Source organism: Cygnus olor, chromosome 1 (genome assembly GCF_009769625.2).
Source record: "Cygnus olor isolate bCygOlo1 chromosome 1, bCygOlo1.pri.v2, whole genome shotgun sequence".
NCBI classification, from domain to species: domain Eukaryota; kingdom Metazoa; phylum Chordata; class Aves; order Anseriformes; family Anatidae; genus Cygnus; species Cygnus olor.
In genome coordinates, this window is record NC_049169.1 from 87221018 (window position 1) to 87240146 (window position 19129).

At 37.5% G+C, this 19129-nt stretch overlaps 1 protein-coding gene across 7 annotated transcripts in view; it reads right to left on the bottom strand.

Annotated features, from left to right (window-relative positions):
• The window catches only part of EPHA6 (EPH receptor A6), a 542377-nt gene that overhangs the window by 126614 nt on the left and 396634 nt on the right, over window positions 1–19129 (bottom strand). For all 7 annotated transcript variants that reach the window (XM_040567877.1, XM_040567925.1, XM_040567868.1 and 4 more), the window contains 4 exons: window positions 18143–18251; window positions 14640–14710; window positions 11096–11221; window positions 2116–2301 (listed from right to left, as the gene is read on the bottom strand). In XM_040567877.1, coding sequence (XP_040423811.1) covers window positions 2116–2301; window positions 11096–11221; window positions 14640–14710; window positions 18143–18251 — 492 coding nt within the window. The remainder of the gene's footprint in view (window positions 1–2115; window positions 2302–11095; window positions 11222–14639; window positions 14711–18142; window positions 18252–19129) is intronic.

The window sequence follows — 19129 nt, forward strand, 5'->3', positions numbered from 1 at the left end:
AAACTGGCAAAAGAGGAGCATAGCAGAGTGCATGTATCTATCCCTTGCTCAGCTTGCCTCCTAGTTTCTTCTCTGCAGCAGAGCAGTACTATACAACTTCACACTTAGTATTTTATATAACTTGCACTTTCCAAGCCTTTGGGTAAAATTTGTTGATAATCCATGTATTCTTTTCACTCTATAATTATTGTTGTGTAATTGTCATATTTTAAACCTGCCTGACCTCAAAAATATTTGCTTTCAAAGTTTTTCTTTTATATCTGAGAGGGATGCATAGTTTTATAGGACAGTGTGACTATAACAGTTACATCTGCTATTCTTGCCCTCTAAGCAAGCAATCCAAAGCCAATAATGAAGTGTGTTGGCCTCTGAGAGAAAAGCACAACTGCTAATGATTATTTCTTGACTTAAGGTTGTCTATAACCATGTTTCCTGTAGAACAGGAACAAATACTCCACTGTTAGAGCACTGATTTATCTGTTTGTTTCTGTTTCCTTAATGCAATTTTCATTTCTCTCTAGACTGATGATGAGACATTACGGAAACAAAATTTATAAGTGTGGCAAAGATTAAACAATCATGCCATTGCCAAGTACATTATTCTGTAGTCTGTGTGCACCAACTAATTGGATTTAAACAATGTTCATAAATTAAGGCCCTTAGCCTTGTTAAGAGATGAGACATACAATACTACATTCACCAGGCGGATTCTGAAACTGGTGAAGACTGGTGAAATTCGAATTGCTGCTCTACTGCTCATTATGAATCAAGGAGCTAAACTCAGTTAAGTACCTACATATTTACATATCTTTACAAAGATATCCAGTGCTGCTCAGCCAGCATTAACTCGTGTTCTTTTTTGTTGTTGGCAGAGCAGCTACTGACAGTACAGCAATGGAGATTAAGCCATATCTTTCCAGAAGTCTGCAACATAATGGATTTTGTTAGTCTAGTAACCAAACATTCCTAAATAGTAATGAATTTATTTTTCGCAACAATGTGTAAAGAAGAACAAATTGATCCTCTTCATCTTAATTTAGAACCAGAGAGAGACAGATTTGCACAAGGTCATCCTGTAAATCTACTGAAATTCCATTCCAATGACATGAGTTCAGGAGATATTATTTTCTCTCTGTTCTAGTACGCTGTGTTTTCCAAACATAGCTTTTGATATTGTAACAGGTGAAAACAAGAAATACTCATATTTATTGTATCTACTGTGAAGGTAAGAGGGCATCATTGACTTATACACACAACAGTTTATCTTGTCACAAGTTCTACAACCACTTTAGAAGAGAAATATATGAAAGCATTGCAAATCAGCAAACAACATGGCTTGGTTGAGGCAAGAATTATGAGAAGAGTATGTCTTGTGAGCTTTCTAATTCAGTGCAGCAAAAAGATGCCATTAAACAATTACATGCCTGATAATAAGACTTCTAAATAATACTTAAATGATAAATATATATTTTAGCATTTCAGAAAGATTCAAAGCCCAGATAAAAATGCTAGACTTCAGAGACAAGATTGTTAGCCTCTTGGCAGCTGCAAATAGGTATAAAGAGTAAAACATTATCATAGATTATTCTGGAATTTTAGAAAATCATTTGCAATTGTATAATAAGTTTAAAATAATTTATATTTTTATTTCTTTAAAATAGGAATTTGATCTCTTCTGGCACCAAAATCAGCAAAATTAACTGAGCAGAGTGAGTACTTGTGGAAAAAGAAGACTATAGCTGCTACCTTACAAACTCTACAAGGTGAATTGACCTTATTGTCAACTCAGTTACATTTATGGTTTCCTCTGTTGAATTCCACTTGCCCCTAAGCAAAATCTGCAGTGCTATTTCATAGGAACCTGTAAAGGTTTTATACGAATGAGGAGGATTTTTAGTAAAAAGCAAAACAAAACGCCAACACATTTCTAATTGAAAACAGATAGGCTACACATTTCCTAGTGTGATCTCAATCTCTGCAGTATTTGCCATCACTTTATGATTTGGATCATTTCTGAGGACTGCAATCCATATCAAACGTGGAAGCAATGCTTAACATCGATACTAAAAGACATAGAATGGGAAAACAAAGAAAAAACTCATAATAGTAACTTACTTTTTGTAACAACTCCTTCAAGGCGAATTATATTTGGGTGATCAAATTGCCCCATTATACTAGCTTCTCTCAGGAAATCTCTTCTCTGCCTGTCCATATAGCCACCTTTCAGAGTTTTAATTGCAACAGGTATCTCTCTTTTTCCTGGTGTCTTCAGACGTCCACTGCATACTTCTCCAAATTCACCTTAAATAGAAAAAATATTTATAAGAGCATTCACAATCGCTGAGGAACTATAGTATAGTTTGTACTGCTGAACCTAAACAACTTATTTTTCAAAATAACCTTCAATACCTATCTTAAAAGTTGTCATTTTTAATAGCTCAGTGTTGTTTGTAGTGGTCAGTGAAACCAGAACACAAAAATATTCAAGAAACTCACACAGCCCATAAAACTAGAGAGTATACCTGTCAGTGAGAAGTAACTGATAGGATATTCAAATTCCTGAGCCACACCTTTCATTTGTGCCATTACCCTGAGATCATGGGGACTGCAGCAGCCAAACCATCTGCCCTCCTTGGTGTAGTTTACCTTGTTTTACTGACACTTTGAAATTGAATGTTGATATCAATACATTTGTGGTATAACTGAGCATGCTACGAGGAAGCAATGTAAAGAAGCTTAGATTTTACTTCTAATAATGACAAAACACCTACCTATAACTATTTATAAGGCATGTTGCATAAAGACCTATATGAATAGTAATGCCATTAGAGTAGCAGAATGTATGACTATCCTGCACTTGTAGAAGGCATTTAAAAATGTACTTAATGCTATTATGCATCGGAAAAGCACTTGCACGATTTATTTAAGTGACTTATGTACCTACATGAAACTAACTACCTATTCCATGGTTTGAACAGCCAAAGGCCAACATTTTCAGCAAATCAGAACTGAGTTGTGTAACAAGAAGAATCTTAAAGCTTGCTTCAGCTGGTGTTCCATGTACGAAAAGGTCTTTGAAGAATGCACATCTCCTCACATTCACTTTGGACATTTACTAATGAAGTTTGTATTGAAACCACAACTTTAATTTGATCTTGGAGCCACTCAAAAGTTATTTAAAGCCCATACCAAACATGACTTGGCTGCCTGCAGGTCAGTTTTCAATGGGTTGTAATTCAGTAAATCGTCAGTGCAAGGTATTTCCACAGCAAAATCAAATTTGCTACCCTAGCCATTTTGGAATCAGAAACACTGAAAAACAACAAAAAAAGAAGGTCATAAACAGATATATATTTATCTGGAGGAAATAATTTTTTATACCCTCCAGTGAGTGCAGTATGAACTAGTTTTCCTTAAAGTTTGACTATAGAATGAAAGAAAATACAGTGTGTGACTAAATATAAACTGAATACAGAAGAGACAAGACTGAAAGACTGAAGCTGCATTTCAGAAAATTGTAAGTTCCTGATATTATAGGATTAGAATAGTTGTTGTCATACAGTCTATATTTTATTAGCCTATGTCACTTCCACTATAATATAAAAGCATGTCTTATTAGTCAATAAGATACAAGAAGAGTGGAGGGATTAAAAAAAAACCTATTTCATAGCTGGCCTTTCACTTCAAAACAGAGACATCATCAAGTGCAAGAGTGCAATTAACAGATGCGGAACATAACCTCTGAATAAATTAGCCTATTCTTAAACAGCTAATGAAAGCCAAGTTTCCCAGGTCATCTTTCTACCAAAACAACACTATTTCTTTTATTTTTATCTTATTTTGAAAATAAATCCAAGTGTGAGCTTCCCTGAAGACACGTAAAGTGTGTAAAAATACATGTCACAAGACTAATGCTCTGGGAATCTTTTGACAAAATGGGAAGTTGGCAAGAGAATTTCCTATATGATTTATTCCCTTTATATCATAGAAGGCTCTGCTTAAAACTGTTTGCCTGACTAGGGCCACTGAAAAAGCAGTAGTTAATTTAGAGTTTCAAATTCCTACCATAAAACAAAATGATGAAACCTGAATGTTTTGAAAGATACAGAGTCACAGAATCACAGAATGGTTGAGGGTGAAAGGAATCCATGAAGTTTAATCCCCAGTTCAATACCCCTGCTCAAGCAGAGATGCCTAGAGCAGGTTGCCCAGAACAATGTCCAGGTGGCTTTTGAAGATCTCCAAGGATGAAGACTCCATAACCTCCCTGGGCAATCTGTGCCAGTGCTTCCTGATGTTTAGATGGAACATGTGTTCTGCCTAAACCACATCACATAGATATGGTATATCATTTTTTTTTATTCTGTGATATAACCAGCAGTGTTAGAATTCCTCTCTAAAGCCATGGCCTTATGGCATCTTACTGGTTTTTCAAACATAATTAAAATTAAGTCACCTTAAAATTAGAAAAAAAAAAATAATTTCTTTCTCTTGCTGAAACAAAGTGTCAAGGAAAAAAATATTAAAACCTTCATATCCAGTTTTTGAAGGTATTTCAAGAAAAATAAATTTGTGAACTGCAAAATCTCATTTTTGAGAAAAAATTGGAAAGCACTGGTTATAGAATAAATTCTTTTGCTATTAAAATATAATACAAGACAGTACTGCAACTTCAGAATTTCCGAAATAATAGCATTCATACCTTAGGGACTGTAGAGTTGTTCAGCAAGTGTTTTGAAATTAATTAAACTGAAAGAGGCACTTGAAGGACTTACAAACCCAAGATTTATTATCTGTATAACATCCAAAGTGGGAGAAGGAACACCATGTCTTCCCCTGATCTGCCTCTTTTCCCTTTTCTGAATTAATAATTTGTACAGGCAGAATACTCCCCTTGGATGTTGGGACTGATGAATTGATAAAGACTAGCAGCATTTTTTTGTTGTGGTGTGATGTCAACCAGACAGTTATTATATTTCGAAACCTAAGGTATGTGTAATAATTTCTAGTTCCGGTTTAGACTAGATGGGGATCAATAATATCATTTAAAGTGTTGAACTATTTATGCTGAGAAACATTCTGACAAGATTCCCTTCCAGAATATTTTTTCTGGACTTTTGTGAAGATAAAGAAAGAATCTAAAATTACTTTAAGTGAAAGGGAAATGTATTCAACAAAAAGGAATTTTTTAAACCTAAGAATCTGATTGTTCAGATGGAAGATAAGACAAATGCTGACCCTGCAGCACTAAAGGTTCATGACTGCATGGGTAATAAGTAGAAGCAAAGAGACAGATGTCAATGAAGTCAACACCATTTCTTGCTCCAGGGAAAAAGCTGGTGATAACTAGAGTGAACTAGAGTTCATTGTCTGTTCAGTTTTAATAATGTGTAAATAATCTACGTTTTAATGATATAAAACTGACATGTCTTATTGTATGTTACGCAAAAATAAGCTAATTGAGCACTCCTGAAACTTGCCTTATGCAAGCCACACATCCCCTTTCTCATCCAGTTATAAAATATGTGTTATTTAAAACGAAACAGGAATAGTCAGTCACTTAAAAGTCCAATATACAGACCTGTATTGCTACATTGTATTGGGTTTGTATGGCAAGGTTCTGGTAGCTGGGGGCTGCAGTGATGGCCTCTGTGAGAAGAGTCCAGAAACTGCCCCATGTTAGATAAAAGCCAGCTTCAGCCGGCTCCAAAAGGACCTGCCGCTGTCCTGAGACAAGTCAATAAGCGATGTTGTTTGTGCCTTTTTGAGAGCAGATTTAAGAAAGGGGAAAAAAATACCTGCTGCGCAACAGCAGCTGGGAGAGAGAGGAGTGAGAAACAGACCTGCAGCCCCCAAGGTCATTGCAGGAGGGCAGGAGGTGCTCCAGGCAGGCAGCAGCAGTTCCCCTGCGGCCTGTGGAGAGGCCCCTGGTGGAGCAGGCTGTCCCCCTGCAGCCCATGGGTCCCACAAGGAGCAGATCTCCATGCTGCAGCCCGTGGAGGAGCCCCCGGTGGAGCAGGTGGATGTGGCCTGGAGGAGGCTGCTGCCCATGGAGAGCCCCCGCAGGAGCAGGCCCCGGGCCGGAGCTGCAGCCTGTGGAGAGGAGCCCACGCAGGAGCAGGGGATCTGGGGGGAGCTGCCGCCCGTGGGGGACCTGTGCTGGAGCAGTTTGCTCCTGACGGGTGGACCCTGTGGTACGGAGCCATGTGGGCATGTTCCTGAAGAGCTGCTGCCTGTGGGCAGCCCCCGCAGGCTCAGTTTGGGGAAGGACGGCATCCCGTGGGAGGGCCCCACGTGGAGCAGGGGCAGAGAGTGACTGTGAAGGAGCGGTGGAGATGAAGTGTCAGGGACTGACTGCAGCCCCCATTGCCTGTTCCCCTGCACCACTTGGGGGAAGGAGGTGAAAGAGGGTGGATGGAGAGGAAGGTGTTTTTTGTTTGCTTTTAGTTCCTCACTGTTCTAGTCTGATAGTCATAGGCAATAAATTACATTAATCTCTCTACACTGAGTCTGTTTTGTCCATGGTAGTAATTGGTTGGTGATCTCCCTGTCCTTATCTCAACCCTTGAGCACTTTCCATCATAGTTTTTCCCCCTTTCCCTCTGAGGGAGGGGAGTGAGAGAGCAGTTGTGGTGGAGCTCAGCTGCCCAGCTGGGTAAAACCACCACATACATGAGATCAAAACAAGTATCTTACAACACCGAATTGCTGTTTATAAAACTGAAAGGTTGCAGCACCAAAACCAGCTCATTTCGCCCAGATTTAGTCATTAGACCTGTGGGAAAATTGACAGAAGATTTAGAATATAAAATAATAAAGCATACTGTCTGAAAAATTGAAGAGTTGGCCTCTTCCTTATGTTTCCACCTTTTAATAAAGAAAACACAAAGATAAGTATAACTTTGAAGAGAGACTTGACAAAGATATGTCTGGGAATTCCTTCCAAGAAGAAAGGCTGAAGCTTTAAACTGAAATGCAAGAACCTATGGGGCAAAAATAGTGTCACAGAAAGGACAAAACCAAAGGATGTCAAAGTGTGTCAATAGGTGCAAGTGAGTTCAACACAAAGTGAGGCTGAAAGGGATAATATGAAGAAAACCTACAGCAGTGAAGAAAAGGCAAATTGTGGGAATCGGCAAAAAAGCACCTGTTAAACTTTGTGATGAACCAATGGGAGATCTGATGGAATATTTAGAATTAATGATAAAAAATTTGACCAACAGTTTTGAATCTGGATTTATGTGCATATTTTGTTACTTTAATGCAGGTCTGCAAACTATTGTGTTACAAATGGAGTAAGTCTAGGACTAAAGTATGAATAATTTAGAAAGGACCTTGCAAAGTCTGTATTTTATTTGCTTTATTTGCACCAAAGCACCAGAAGGAAGGACAGTAGTTTGGAGAATTTCTAAATGTACTGAATCACCAAAAGCAGGTCAGAGGGGAGGACTGGGAGAGTTGAGGTCGAAGGTTCAATTAACTGGCCCTGTGGAATATAGTGGCTGCGTTCAAAAACATCAGCTCAGTAAATGTCCACTACAGTGATTTGAAAAAGGATTTTAGCAAGAGATTGCACAAATTCATTTTTTTTTCTCAAAGTAAAGATGTCTCATGAGCTCAGCACCTTTCTTAACTTCTTGCTGCTTTGCATTTATTATTATAATCTGCCTAATTATATGAATTTGCAACAGGAATGCTTATTCCTACAATTAAATGTTTAGACATTCTCTTTTTATTTTGGCTATGATGTCTTTGACAGTTGCAGGCCAAGGGTCATCTTGATCTTTATAACTATGAAAGGCTATTTTCCAATCTGCTGTCATTGCTTGAAGATCTTCATACTTTTTCAATTTGACCATTCGATGCCACCTCTCTGAATCAGATTTTAATTGCTTACAGAAAAACATCACAGTGTGGAACAGTGTGTGTGTAACCAATGATTTTAGACACTTGCTTTTTTTTCATGTAACTTAGTATTACCCTTATTCTACTAGCACTTGGCATGAAGGAACAGACCCAATTGTATAATATTGCTAATAAAGGATTTCAGAGAAATCCCAATGTCTTGTAAAGCATTCAAATGTATCCGTACAGCAGAGGGAAACATACGACAAAAACAATAAAAAAGGAAGCCCCATTTTTTTCAAGTTGAAAGTGTATGTATATCTGGGGTAAGTGGAGAGGTTAGATTTTAACTTTTTACAGTGCTGTAATCGGGAATGAGATAATCAGTAGTTTTACTTCAGAATATTACTTCTGACTTGATGGTATTACCCTCAGATAGTTGCAAAAGATTATTCAAATAATATAATGTACATTTCCAACGCACACCGCCCAAGGTCATAATTAGCAAATACTTTAAAAGACAACGTGGGTACAGAGGTTGGTAAGCTGAAAAAAGAAGCTGGGAAAAGAACTTGAGTGTCAAATCCACATGAACTGCAATTAGTGAATTATGAAGGGTTTTTGGACATGACTTGTTCTATTGAAAAAGCAAATTTGAAACTGCTTCAGGAGAAGATTACCTTCAAAAATTTATTGTCCAGAAATGCTAGAAAAAAAATCAAATATTTGTAATGTTCTACTCTGACATTTTTCAAAATAAAAGTTTTTAGTTCTTGAATGGAAATAATTTGTTTTGAAAAATTAAAGTTACAAAAATTCAGAATGAAAATCATTGATCAAAATAAAATGTTCTAATAACACCTTTTTAAGAAATACTATTCTTAATTCACTTTTTAAAAAGGTTTTAATGATTCATTTGGTAAAATATTTTAATTTTTAATTTCACTGAGGTGAAAATTGTAGACATCTTTTAAAAGGAATTCTCCTGTGATAAATCCATTTTACATCTAGTTGCAATGTTTAGTACAGAATCAGAAAGAAAGCATAAAGGAAGCTTCAGGACTGCTGTGAATTATAATGATATGTCATCATGTCTCCTAGCAGCTATCCAAGAACTTTGTGAGAATTTGTACTCTCCCTGCCTTAGGCACAGTATTTAACCTGTATCTCGCCTACATGGAAATGGGTTTAAATTTCATTGCAAACAGTTTGCAAGTCCTACTGGGCAAATATCTTTGAAGATGACAGATTATTTAAGTAATTTTAGAAGATAAAAAGTATAAAAATAAAATATGTCAAAGCAGGCAAAAATTCACCCCTGAAGACTCAACAGAAGGGAGAGGGAAGCTGAGTAATGAATTTTCATAAATGAATTAAGTTGAGAATAAGGACACAATTTTCACCTGAACAAAAATCAATAAGCTCAGCCCTTCTCTGTCATATTCAACTCCTCCAAAATCAGCAGTCATTCCAATACTGAAGGTAGTTCAATATGCTTTGTAATCTAAGACATCAATATCTATAGTATGTCTGAAGAAAAGGAAAACAAATAAATAAATAATAAAACAAATCAAATAGAATATTCTCTGCAAAAGTCAGCCCTCTAAGGGCTTTCTCAAGCTAATTCCAATGGCGCACAGTCCCAGCTACACCTTATCTAGCTTTAGCAATCAGGTAAACCCTAAAGTACTCTTTAGAGTTTTGACTGCAGGGTGAAACTAAATTTTCTCTCTTACTTTTAGGTCAATACATCCTTTTCTCTGCTAACAGACCAGGTTTTATGTCTATTATATTATTTGCATGACATTTCCTAGTGTATAAACACCTTTTAGCAACACTGGAGTCATTTCCATTGCTATCAGCATAGTAAAGTATCATTAAATGAGGGATCTCAGCTGAAAAATACCTCTTGCTTCTTGAGTGACTAAGATGTATGAAACGAAGATAAAAAAGAAGGCTCATAATGCATTACGTATTCTGATGGCAATTTTCCCGACAACAGCAGGAATTCTGTGGTGGGCTCACTATGAGCAAATTACAGAATTACAGCCTTTACTTTTTTAACACTGACACCCTTCCACAAGGTGTAACTGAATTTTGCTCTCTGTATCATGATTTTTTTTTCTTGATGTCATTAAAGTTAGAAGAAGTAAAAAAGTTCAAAAAATTAGCGATTTATGCTGGCATTTATTTATCAAGCAAAAAAAAAGTATTGTTAAAGAAGGTCGAGAATGGATTGCTCAAAGATGGGCATTGGAATATGACAGTGTGCACATAATATCGCTGAGGATGTGATGCATGCCAGTGAACTCCAGACTCTCCCTGACAGTCTCTTTCTTCTTTTGATTTGCTTTAACACCAAAAAATGGTGGTGGGCCTTCTGAGTGATGCATTGGTCACAGTGCATGCACTGAGACCCACTAGTTTGGTTACCTCTTAAGAACATTTTGAGCCTCATCTCTGTAGGTCCTCAGTAAACAATAATAATATGCCACCTGTCCTAGAGTGTCCGAACACAAGTTGAAAGAAATGGTTTTAGAGGACTGATCTTTACATGTTATTTCTTCTCTGTAAGGAAATCCAGTATCTTTGTCAAATGTATCTTCAGGGAAAAGAGAGAATCAAGTGGGCCTACCACACAGCTAATCCAAATCAAATAAAAATTACTACATTTTCATAGTGCACAATTACCTTATATAACACATGATCATGCAACACTGTGGAGGCCAGACCAACAGACAGGTTCAAAAGAAGGAGTTAACAATGCTTGGAGGATAGTTCCATCAGGCACTTTCAAGAAGTCCAAAACCACTGACTACTAAACTTTGGGAGCATATATATGGATAAGGTTAGATTATGTATGTTCACTTTCTTAGTTTATTTTTCATTTCTTTTTTATTCAGTCAAAGACTGAGTTAGATAAGTACAGTAGTCTTTATGCTAACCATATATAAGCTAATCTTTTCTCATGGGTATCTAATTTATTTAGATGGCCTGTCTGCACCAAACCTCTACAAAGCTTATTGAAATAACTGAGCTGTTATGGGAGAACAGGCACACAGAGATCCTTAGTAGCAGCTGGACAGGAAGGCTGCTGCTGTATCTTCAGAAAATGAAAGACACTTGAGAATAAACTGGGCTATCAGGGAAATATGCCATTTTTAACGACTTAACCACTTGCATTATCATGACGACTTCAGAAAAGCAGTCTTTCCATTCATAGACAGTTTTTGAGTGTGTTTGCTTTTACCTGCCCCAATGACTCTCTCAATGCGAATTCTTGAGGGATCTATCTCCTTTGCAAATTCATGGACAGCAAGAGATGGGTCTTCATATGTGTCTGGATCAATATATGTTTTGATTCCTGGGAAACGTACTGCAAAAAAGAGAGAATACTAGGAAACAAGCATTCTTCAATATTCACACATTATAACAATATAGGTATTCTTTTTTTTTTTTTTAAACATATTAAATCTTCCCCATTTAAATTGTCAGAACCTAAAAAAGGATAATGATGCACCCCAAATTATTAACACCTGCTACTCATCTCACAGAAACCAACTGTAGAATCCACAAGAGTTGTCTCCATTTGGTGGCAGCACCAGGCCTTCAAAGGCTGACTGAGCACAGACTTAAATATTTTCTTTCACCCTTCAAGTGTTTTTTTTTTCTTTTTTTTTTTCTTTTTTCCCTAGGTAAGGCTTGTGAGACATGATGGTTTATATCCATAGATAGAATATAAACCTCTGTCAATCCAACACAATCAGAAGCATTCAAAATTGCTGCTTGAAACTGCAAGCAAGGTCCTGCTAAACCCTGCTCGAATCTCTTGAGGTATTCCAGGTGACTGAAAGCATGGGTATGTCTTCAGGATCATTGCAATGCATTGATACATCAGACTTCCCTTCAGCTTGCAATGATAACTGATAACCAGTGTCAGTGTAAACCCCAGAGAAAATATAGGTATTAGGTTATCTGAATTTTATGTATACCTCTAGTTATTATCATGTTTTCTGGCTACACAGGTGCCAGAGGAAGAAAAAGTCAAAGGCCTTTGGAAAACTCAGTCTTTGGACTTCAACTGATAAGACAGTGTCAAACTCTTACGCAGTTTTCCCTCTGTCACAGCTGAACCAAGCATCTCCTGAGAAAAAGTTAAAATAACAGCCCTTCCTAAGTTTTGAGGTAAATGCTATTTTAGGTAAGTCAAAGTACTTTTTTTTTTTATTGTAAGCATTTCTGTTGCAACTGATATTTAGTATTTTGGTCTGAAGAGGCTCCTTGGTGCCTCTGCACTTAGCTCACATCCTGAAGGAATTTTTCAAGTACAGCTGGTAAATTTGGAAACTATAACCTTGGAAAATTCAGCAAGTCACAAGGGAAAATATGAGCTCTGTGCTGTTCAATTGAAAGGATGTCTACAGAGACACCAAGTAAAGGCTCAAAGATATGGGGAAAAGCAGATCCCCACGACTGACGGTGATTATTTTCAAAGATGTTGTGTTCCCCTTTGCTGCTCCTTGGACAATTTAGACAATCTGTCCTTTACTTTGAAAACACTGCTTGCTAATTTACTTCTGTCTTTTGCTGGTGGATGGATGAACATTCATTTTGCCAAACAGGTCCAATCTTTGAGATCCTCTTCTCTGAGAATGGGTCCTGGAGGACTGTGCTGCTTTGTTCTATTCTGATCAGCTTGCACAACCAAAGAGCCAGGTGCAAGATGAGAACAAAAATATCCAAATCCATTTACAATGCTTTGATAATTTCTGTCTGCTTCCTTGGAGACGGCTGCAGCAACAGTGGGTTGGTGCCAGATTGCTTTGGCAGGTTCCAGCAAGGCATCATTTTTCTGGCATGGCTAATATCCCTTGTGTTCCTGAATGTAGAATGTCCAAGAACTTATGTTGTTTCTCCTGGACTATCTGGATAGGAAATTTTTTAGGCTCCTGCCATGTGGTGATTAAGTTCTGGAAAACTTTCAATTCGTTAACAGACGTTGATGTAGATAATGCATCAACTTAGCATGATAAGAGGAGAGTATTGCAGCTGGGTCCAGAGAACCTCTTTAAAAGAATTAAGTACCACTCAGACTTCTTCCTCTTATCACTTAGTAGATGAGTTTAAAGTACTTCATTATCTGATGAGTCTAAATACATTAGGTGAGACCTAGTTAAGGACCTACGAATATGTCTGGGCTTCATTAAGTCACCTGCAACACCCATTTGGACCAATGCTGATGGAGTACACACACCATTCAGACATGGGAAGCACATAATGTGATTCCACATTACCATCAAGATCATGGACCCCCTTCTAAATTTCTTCAAAGAGTATATTCCCTGAAATCTTCCTCTGAGTCATACAGAGTTCCCAGCGGATGGAGGTAGGATAAACAGGAGATGTTTCTTCTCTACATGCAGCAGAAGCATAGGAGATAGAGCATGGACATGACTAAGCTGGGAGAAGAAACGGGAAATGCTAACAAGTGCAAGTTTTGCAGCAGAGTTTGTTTTTTAAAACAGCTTCAGCCTGTTTAGGGAAAGTGACCCTTATACTGATACCCGTAGAAACTGCGCAGCCTCGTATATTGTTTCAGGTTGAGATGCTGGATACCAAATTTGTAAGTACGCAACAGTCAGGCAAAGATTGCTACTAGCATGAAAAAGGCACTTGTGAAGGCAATGAGTGCTCCCGTTGTAAAGGAAGGAATATTGTTGGCAATACAGTCCTGGCTACTGGGGTAAATCACAGTAATTCTTCTAGATCCTTGGTTCTGTGGAAGACATGCATGATCAGGGAAACACCCTCTTGAGTCTGATGCTGAGATAACTCCCAAAGAATGAGAAGCCTCTTAGATGAAGCTTTGTGTCAGCGTGAAATAGGGTTATTGTTTGCCCTGGTGTGAAAGACACTGAGTGAGGCTTTTCCCATATTCAGTCATGGCCTCCAGAGGTAAATATCAAACTTTCCAGCAGGAAGGTTTTTGTCTTCTGTTCTTTCTATGTTTGGAAACAAATTACAAACAAATCTAAGAAGTATTCTTTATGTCGAAATGTGCCCCTTTTCAAGATGGAAAGAGCTACTTGGCTGGATATAGTGTTGTCACCTGAAAAATTATTTCATTTCTCACGACATAGCTTCTGTCTTGATCATAATATTTCCAGGGATGTTTTCAAAACTGAATAAAAAAATAATAAAAATATAATACCCTTTCTACAAGCCAAAAGTAAATAAAAACTTTTTTTTTTAGCTACTCTAACATAAAACAATGAGACTAGTAATACAAATTAAGTGGCTAAACTGAGCTAAATAACTAATATACTGCTCATGAGAGCTTTTCTCTCAGAGTACTGATCAGTGAGAAAGAATGTGAGAAAGAATGCAACCCATTCTACTTTTTACTTCTTGAGTGGCCGGAAGTCTAGATCCCAAAAGGCACTAATAGTCAAAGAGAACTGTCTACAAAAATGGCACACAGTCACCAAGAGTGGAATTTTGAGGCAGACATTCAGTACAGTCCAGACCAGTTGTGAATTCACAGAGATACACCTGGAAAACTGATAAATATGATTAACAGAATACTAAATAAAAACCCTTACTCACTGGAGTGAATTCAGTGAAATTGTCCAAGAGGACGTACAAATAAACACAGTCTTGATGGTGCAGACAATAAGGAACTATTCAAATGGCCAGATTAAAACATGAAGGGCAAAGGATGTACAGAAAACAATGAACATTCTTCATTTAAAACCTAATATAGATTTTATGTAACACAGTGTTAAACTACTTACAATGTCCATTTTGCAAGTGAGCCCTTCTTTTTTCTTCAGATTTCATTTTGGCCTTTATGTACCACTGGCATCTTTTAAGAAAAGCAAGTGAGGTTTAAATTAAAATAGTTGTCATTTATAAAATAAATGTACATTGTTTTATCTGCAGTTTTATAAAAGCCAAAAGTTTGCATTCTGTATCTAGAGATTTAGTTGTGAAACTGAAGAAAGGCACACAAAGAGCTACAGCAAATTAGATACCAATGAAAAAAAATCACAGATTAGTAGTGAAAATGACTACTGAAGTTTGATGCAATACTTTATTTCCAAGTTTGAAAGAATTTTAAATACTTTGCATACATTGGCTTAGGCAAATTAAACCTTATCCTATTACCTTTTATAACCAGTGGGTCAAAAAAGCTCACAATTTCTTCATAATATAATAAGTTCTTTGACTTCAACATATTTCATGAAAAAGGAAAATATTTTTTTCCTATTAACACCGCTATTTTTTACCTCTGAGTAGCTCTGTTCAGTCTGTTAGGCACAGATTTGTTATTTCTCATAAGATAGCTGCTATCTCATAGGATAAACTGTATGTAGCCTGCTATGTGAACACAGTGATTTAGCATAGGCCTGGATGATTGCAAATCCTTGGCAAACAACACTAAGCTCTATTGATATTCATTAATAGTTAGCAACATTACCTGACAATTCAAGGTTATGCTGCCACATGGCAAGATTTCAGGTTCCCTCTAACAAAACCTCTCCTAACTTGAATGCTGCCTATCTGTGGAACTGTTAGTGCCCATCTAGAGGGCCCAATGATGGGAGTAACTGTTTAGGTCAAGAAACATAAGATTTGCTCTTGGTCTTAAAGCTCTTACTCACTGAGCAGCCTAAGAAGGATGACTTAGAGGGAAACCTCTGGGGCTAAGGGCTAGGCTGAGGGCTAGGGGCTATTTGGGCACTGACAGCAGTGCATGTGGACATATGCTTTGGTGTACAGAAACTCAGTTCCACAACCAGCTTGAACAAAATGACTGGCTTTTTTGTGTTCATAATTAGCCTAACAAAATGAACTATAGTTATAGATAGTGTATGCAGTAAAATAGTAACCACGGAGAAATGGGAAATACATGAACACACCCACCTCCTCTCAATGGTTCATTTAAACTACTGAAAAAGATTAGGATCACTCACAAATGCTTTCACTGCTACAGAGGTGATGATGAACATCTGAAGGGCAGAAACTTCTTAAGCTATCATAATTAGCAGTAAGATGTTTTCATAGTTACGTACCCTAATGGAGGGAAACATGGGATTCTCAGCTTCCGTGGAAATCTTCCGATTGTACACCAGTTTCTAGGACCACTAAGCATGCCAGTGACATTTTTAGGACCTGGACAACTGGTCTGTAGGGTTCCAGCCACTAAGAGGAACACCGAACCCAAGCTCTTACACTTGGAGTGTCTGCCCAGAGGAATATTCAAAAAAACAAGTCTTTACCCCCAACAATTCTTCTAAGTATCCAAAGCCCTAAAATTAAGACTATAGAAGCCAGTGAGAACCAGCAATAGTGTCTTCCTGTTCCAACTCCCCATTTTCTGCCACTGTCAGCTAGAAAACCATCGGAAAGGAATAATTTCTCTAATGATAAGGATAAATCACACTGAGTTTTAATACTGCACTTCCTGGAATTTAGCCAAGACCCCGGTCTCACTGCCTACCCTGTGCCTCGAAGTCACTATCGCTTTCATTTTTCTATCTGCAATTGACAGCCATGCTTCCTGCTTGCTCTTGGTGGATAATCACTCAGCAGAGTGCAGAGGCAGGTGCTCATTTAACCCAGCCTCTCCACTATGAATAGACTCATCAGCAGCCTGTGATTCGATAGCTCATCAAATTGCTAATTCTAAACATCGAAGCAGAGCACATCTGTAGGATACCAATCCCATTTTTCATGCAGAAATTCACCTCCAGTCCTATAGTCAATTGAGTATTTATTCAAAATTTTCTTGCTCTATCTTTTACGGAATACACTCTTATCACTGCATTTAAGCAGCACTTCAAAATGAATTCATATCTTACATAATTGAAACAGTCCCATTGAGTAAGATGTTAGAAAGCTACGAGAATCACCAATGTCCTTAACATTACCAAACAGGAGAAATAAACCCAGATAGAAACCCATTTCCATTTCCATTTTTTTTTTTCATTCCTGAGTTTACTGGATGTTTTCTGAGGAAAGAGTTAAAGAGTTCTAGTTAGGTTTCAGGAGTCACACTCAAGAATTCTGCAGAATCATTTTCTCTGAAAGTTTGTCTTTGTCTGAATAACTCTTCTCCAAAAGAGTCTGTCATTTGTAGTGTTTGTAGTAATTGTATAAATATTTATTAAGCTTCTAAGATTACTTGAGATCACAATATGTTCCGATGTGAACTGCTTCCATTAGCTTCAACTGAATGCTAGACTTAACCGGTTTTATTATTTAGCAGAAAGCATTAATTCACATAATGGTAGCTACTGTAGTGCCATATTTGGCTACTGGGATACTGCAAATAAATGATCCAGCCTGCATTGGTAGGACTTTCTTTTCAAATTAAAATTAATGTTATACCAACAAAATAGCAAATTAATTACAAATCTGAAAGTGCAGCACTGTCAAGTGATATCAGCCCAGTCTGTAATGATTACTATCCCATTCAGAGAAGTAACTGTAACATCTTTCCTCTATATGTAAGCACAGACTCTGAACAACACCAGGAATGGTGCAGAAACCCATCCAAACTCCAGATTTTTTTTGTCCCAAAGCTGGGTAAGAAGGAAACTCCATGGAGAACAATCCTCACACAGAGGCTCTTCCACCATTTGTATTATGCATCTGCAGGAGGGAGAGGCAAAAAAGGTAGAGATGGGCCAAAGCCCACACAGATCCTCCTACAGAACTTACTGAAGGAGATGAGCCCAGCTACCTCTGCTTGGACTCATACGTCTACAGAGTACCAGGCTTTTTTTAGGCTTTCTTGAACCATGGCAGAACTGCGGTGCCACTGATGTCTCACAGAGAAGATGGGACATAATGTCTTCATCCTTTTAAATTTTGCTTTGTTTCCTGGTGGAAGCAGATGAAGTCCCAAAGTCACACGGAAAACACTCGTATAAAAGAGATTTTACAATAAATACTGTTTCTTGTTTTCCTTTCTTTTCTTGTTTTCGAATGTCAGAGCCTTGAGGGTGCAGCTGTATTTAAAAATTTTTGCTCTACAGACAAGAGGGCCAGAAACTTATTTTAAAACCAGATAAATTATTTCATGATTTCACATAATTACTTAGCTGCCCAAGCCGGGCTTTTAAGAACTGTGAGTGTGAGCAGTGCTGAACAAAGAGGACATAGACTCAGCTACATCTAACCCATATTTCAGCACTGACAATGTGGTTTAATGACTTAGCTATTCTTCTTAAATTCTTAGCATTGGATGACACAGACCCTGAGTAAATAAGAACGCTGTAGCATTAATTACCTTCCAGTGATCAGGAAGAACAAAGTGAGGATGACCAGGAGAGTGAATCCGCCAACAGCAGCAGTGGCAATCACAAGAATCTGCCCCTGTTCCGCAGCCATATCAGAAGCTGAAACAGAAGCACAAAGAAATGAGGTTAAAACTCCAGCACTCGGATTCATGCAGAATGGGTGGCAAAATTTCACTGATCAAATGTTGCAATTACTCTGTAGTAGTTTTCTTGGTGCTTAGACCAGACATCAGATGTGAATATGCATGTGAAGTGAAAAACCTTGCCCTGTGTCCCAACTATAAAGAGGTGGAGGAGATTTTCATAATTTTTTAAAACGAGGAGCTGGCATTATCAGATAAGTTTTTCAATTGAAACTAACTTGCAACTTACCAAAGTTTGACTACAACAGGCTTTTGGACATAAAACTAGAACAAATTTATTGATTTTTTTAGCTTAACCTTGCATCTAATTCAAATCTTCTCTCTATCCAATTGTCCCAAGTGAAGTCAGCAGCAGTGCTATGCATGTAAGACATACTAAACTAGGTTCAGTAGAACATGAAGTACAAAAAGCGCACGTAACATGTAGCCCCACACATTCTTCTGTGTTTCTGTTATTTAGTTTTATCATCACAAATTAATACAGTTTTATCTATAACAAGCTCTGGTGACTGGCATAGCTATTGAAAACAAAAAGATTTTCTTATGCCTCACGTTTTTCCTCTGCTTTTTGTAGAACATTTAGCAGGTAAAAAAGATCATCTGAAACTATCTTGTATCCAGAGGCTTGATCTTTTCACTATTTTTTCTTTATAATATTAAATGTTTACACTGACAAAGTACCTATTACAATTAGGCTGGTCCTCATTGTGCAAATACTACTGAATAGAAAAAGAACTGTATCTCCTGTTTTGTGACTTCAAAGTTTTACTTCTTAAAAGTAAACTCAGTTACACTTGGACATTTTCACCATATGACATTTACCTAATTCTGATT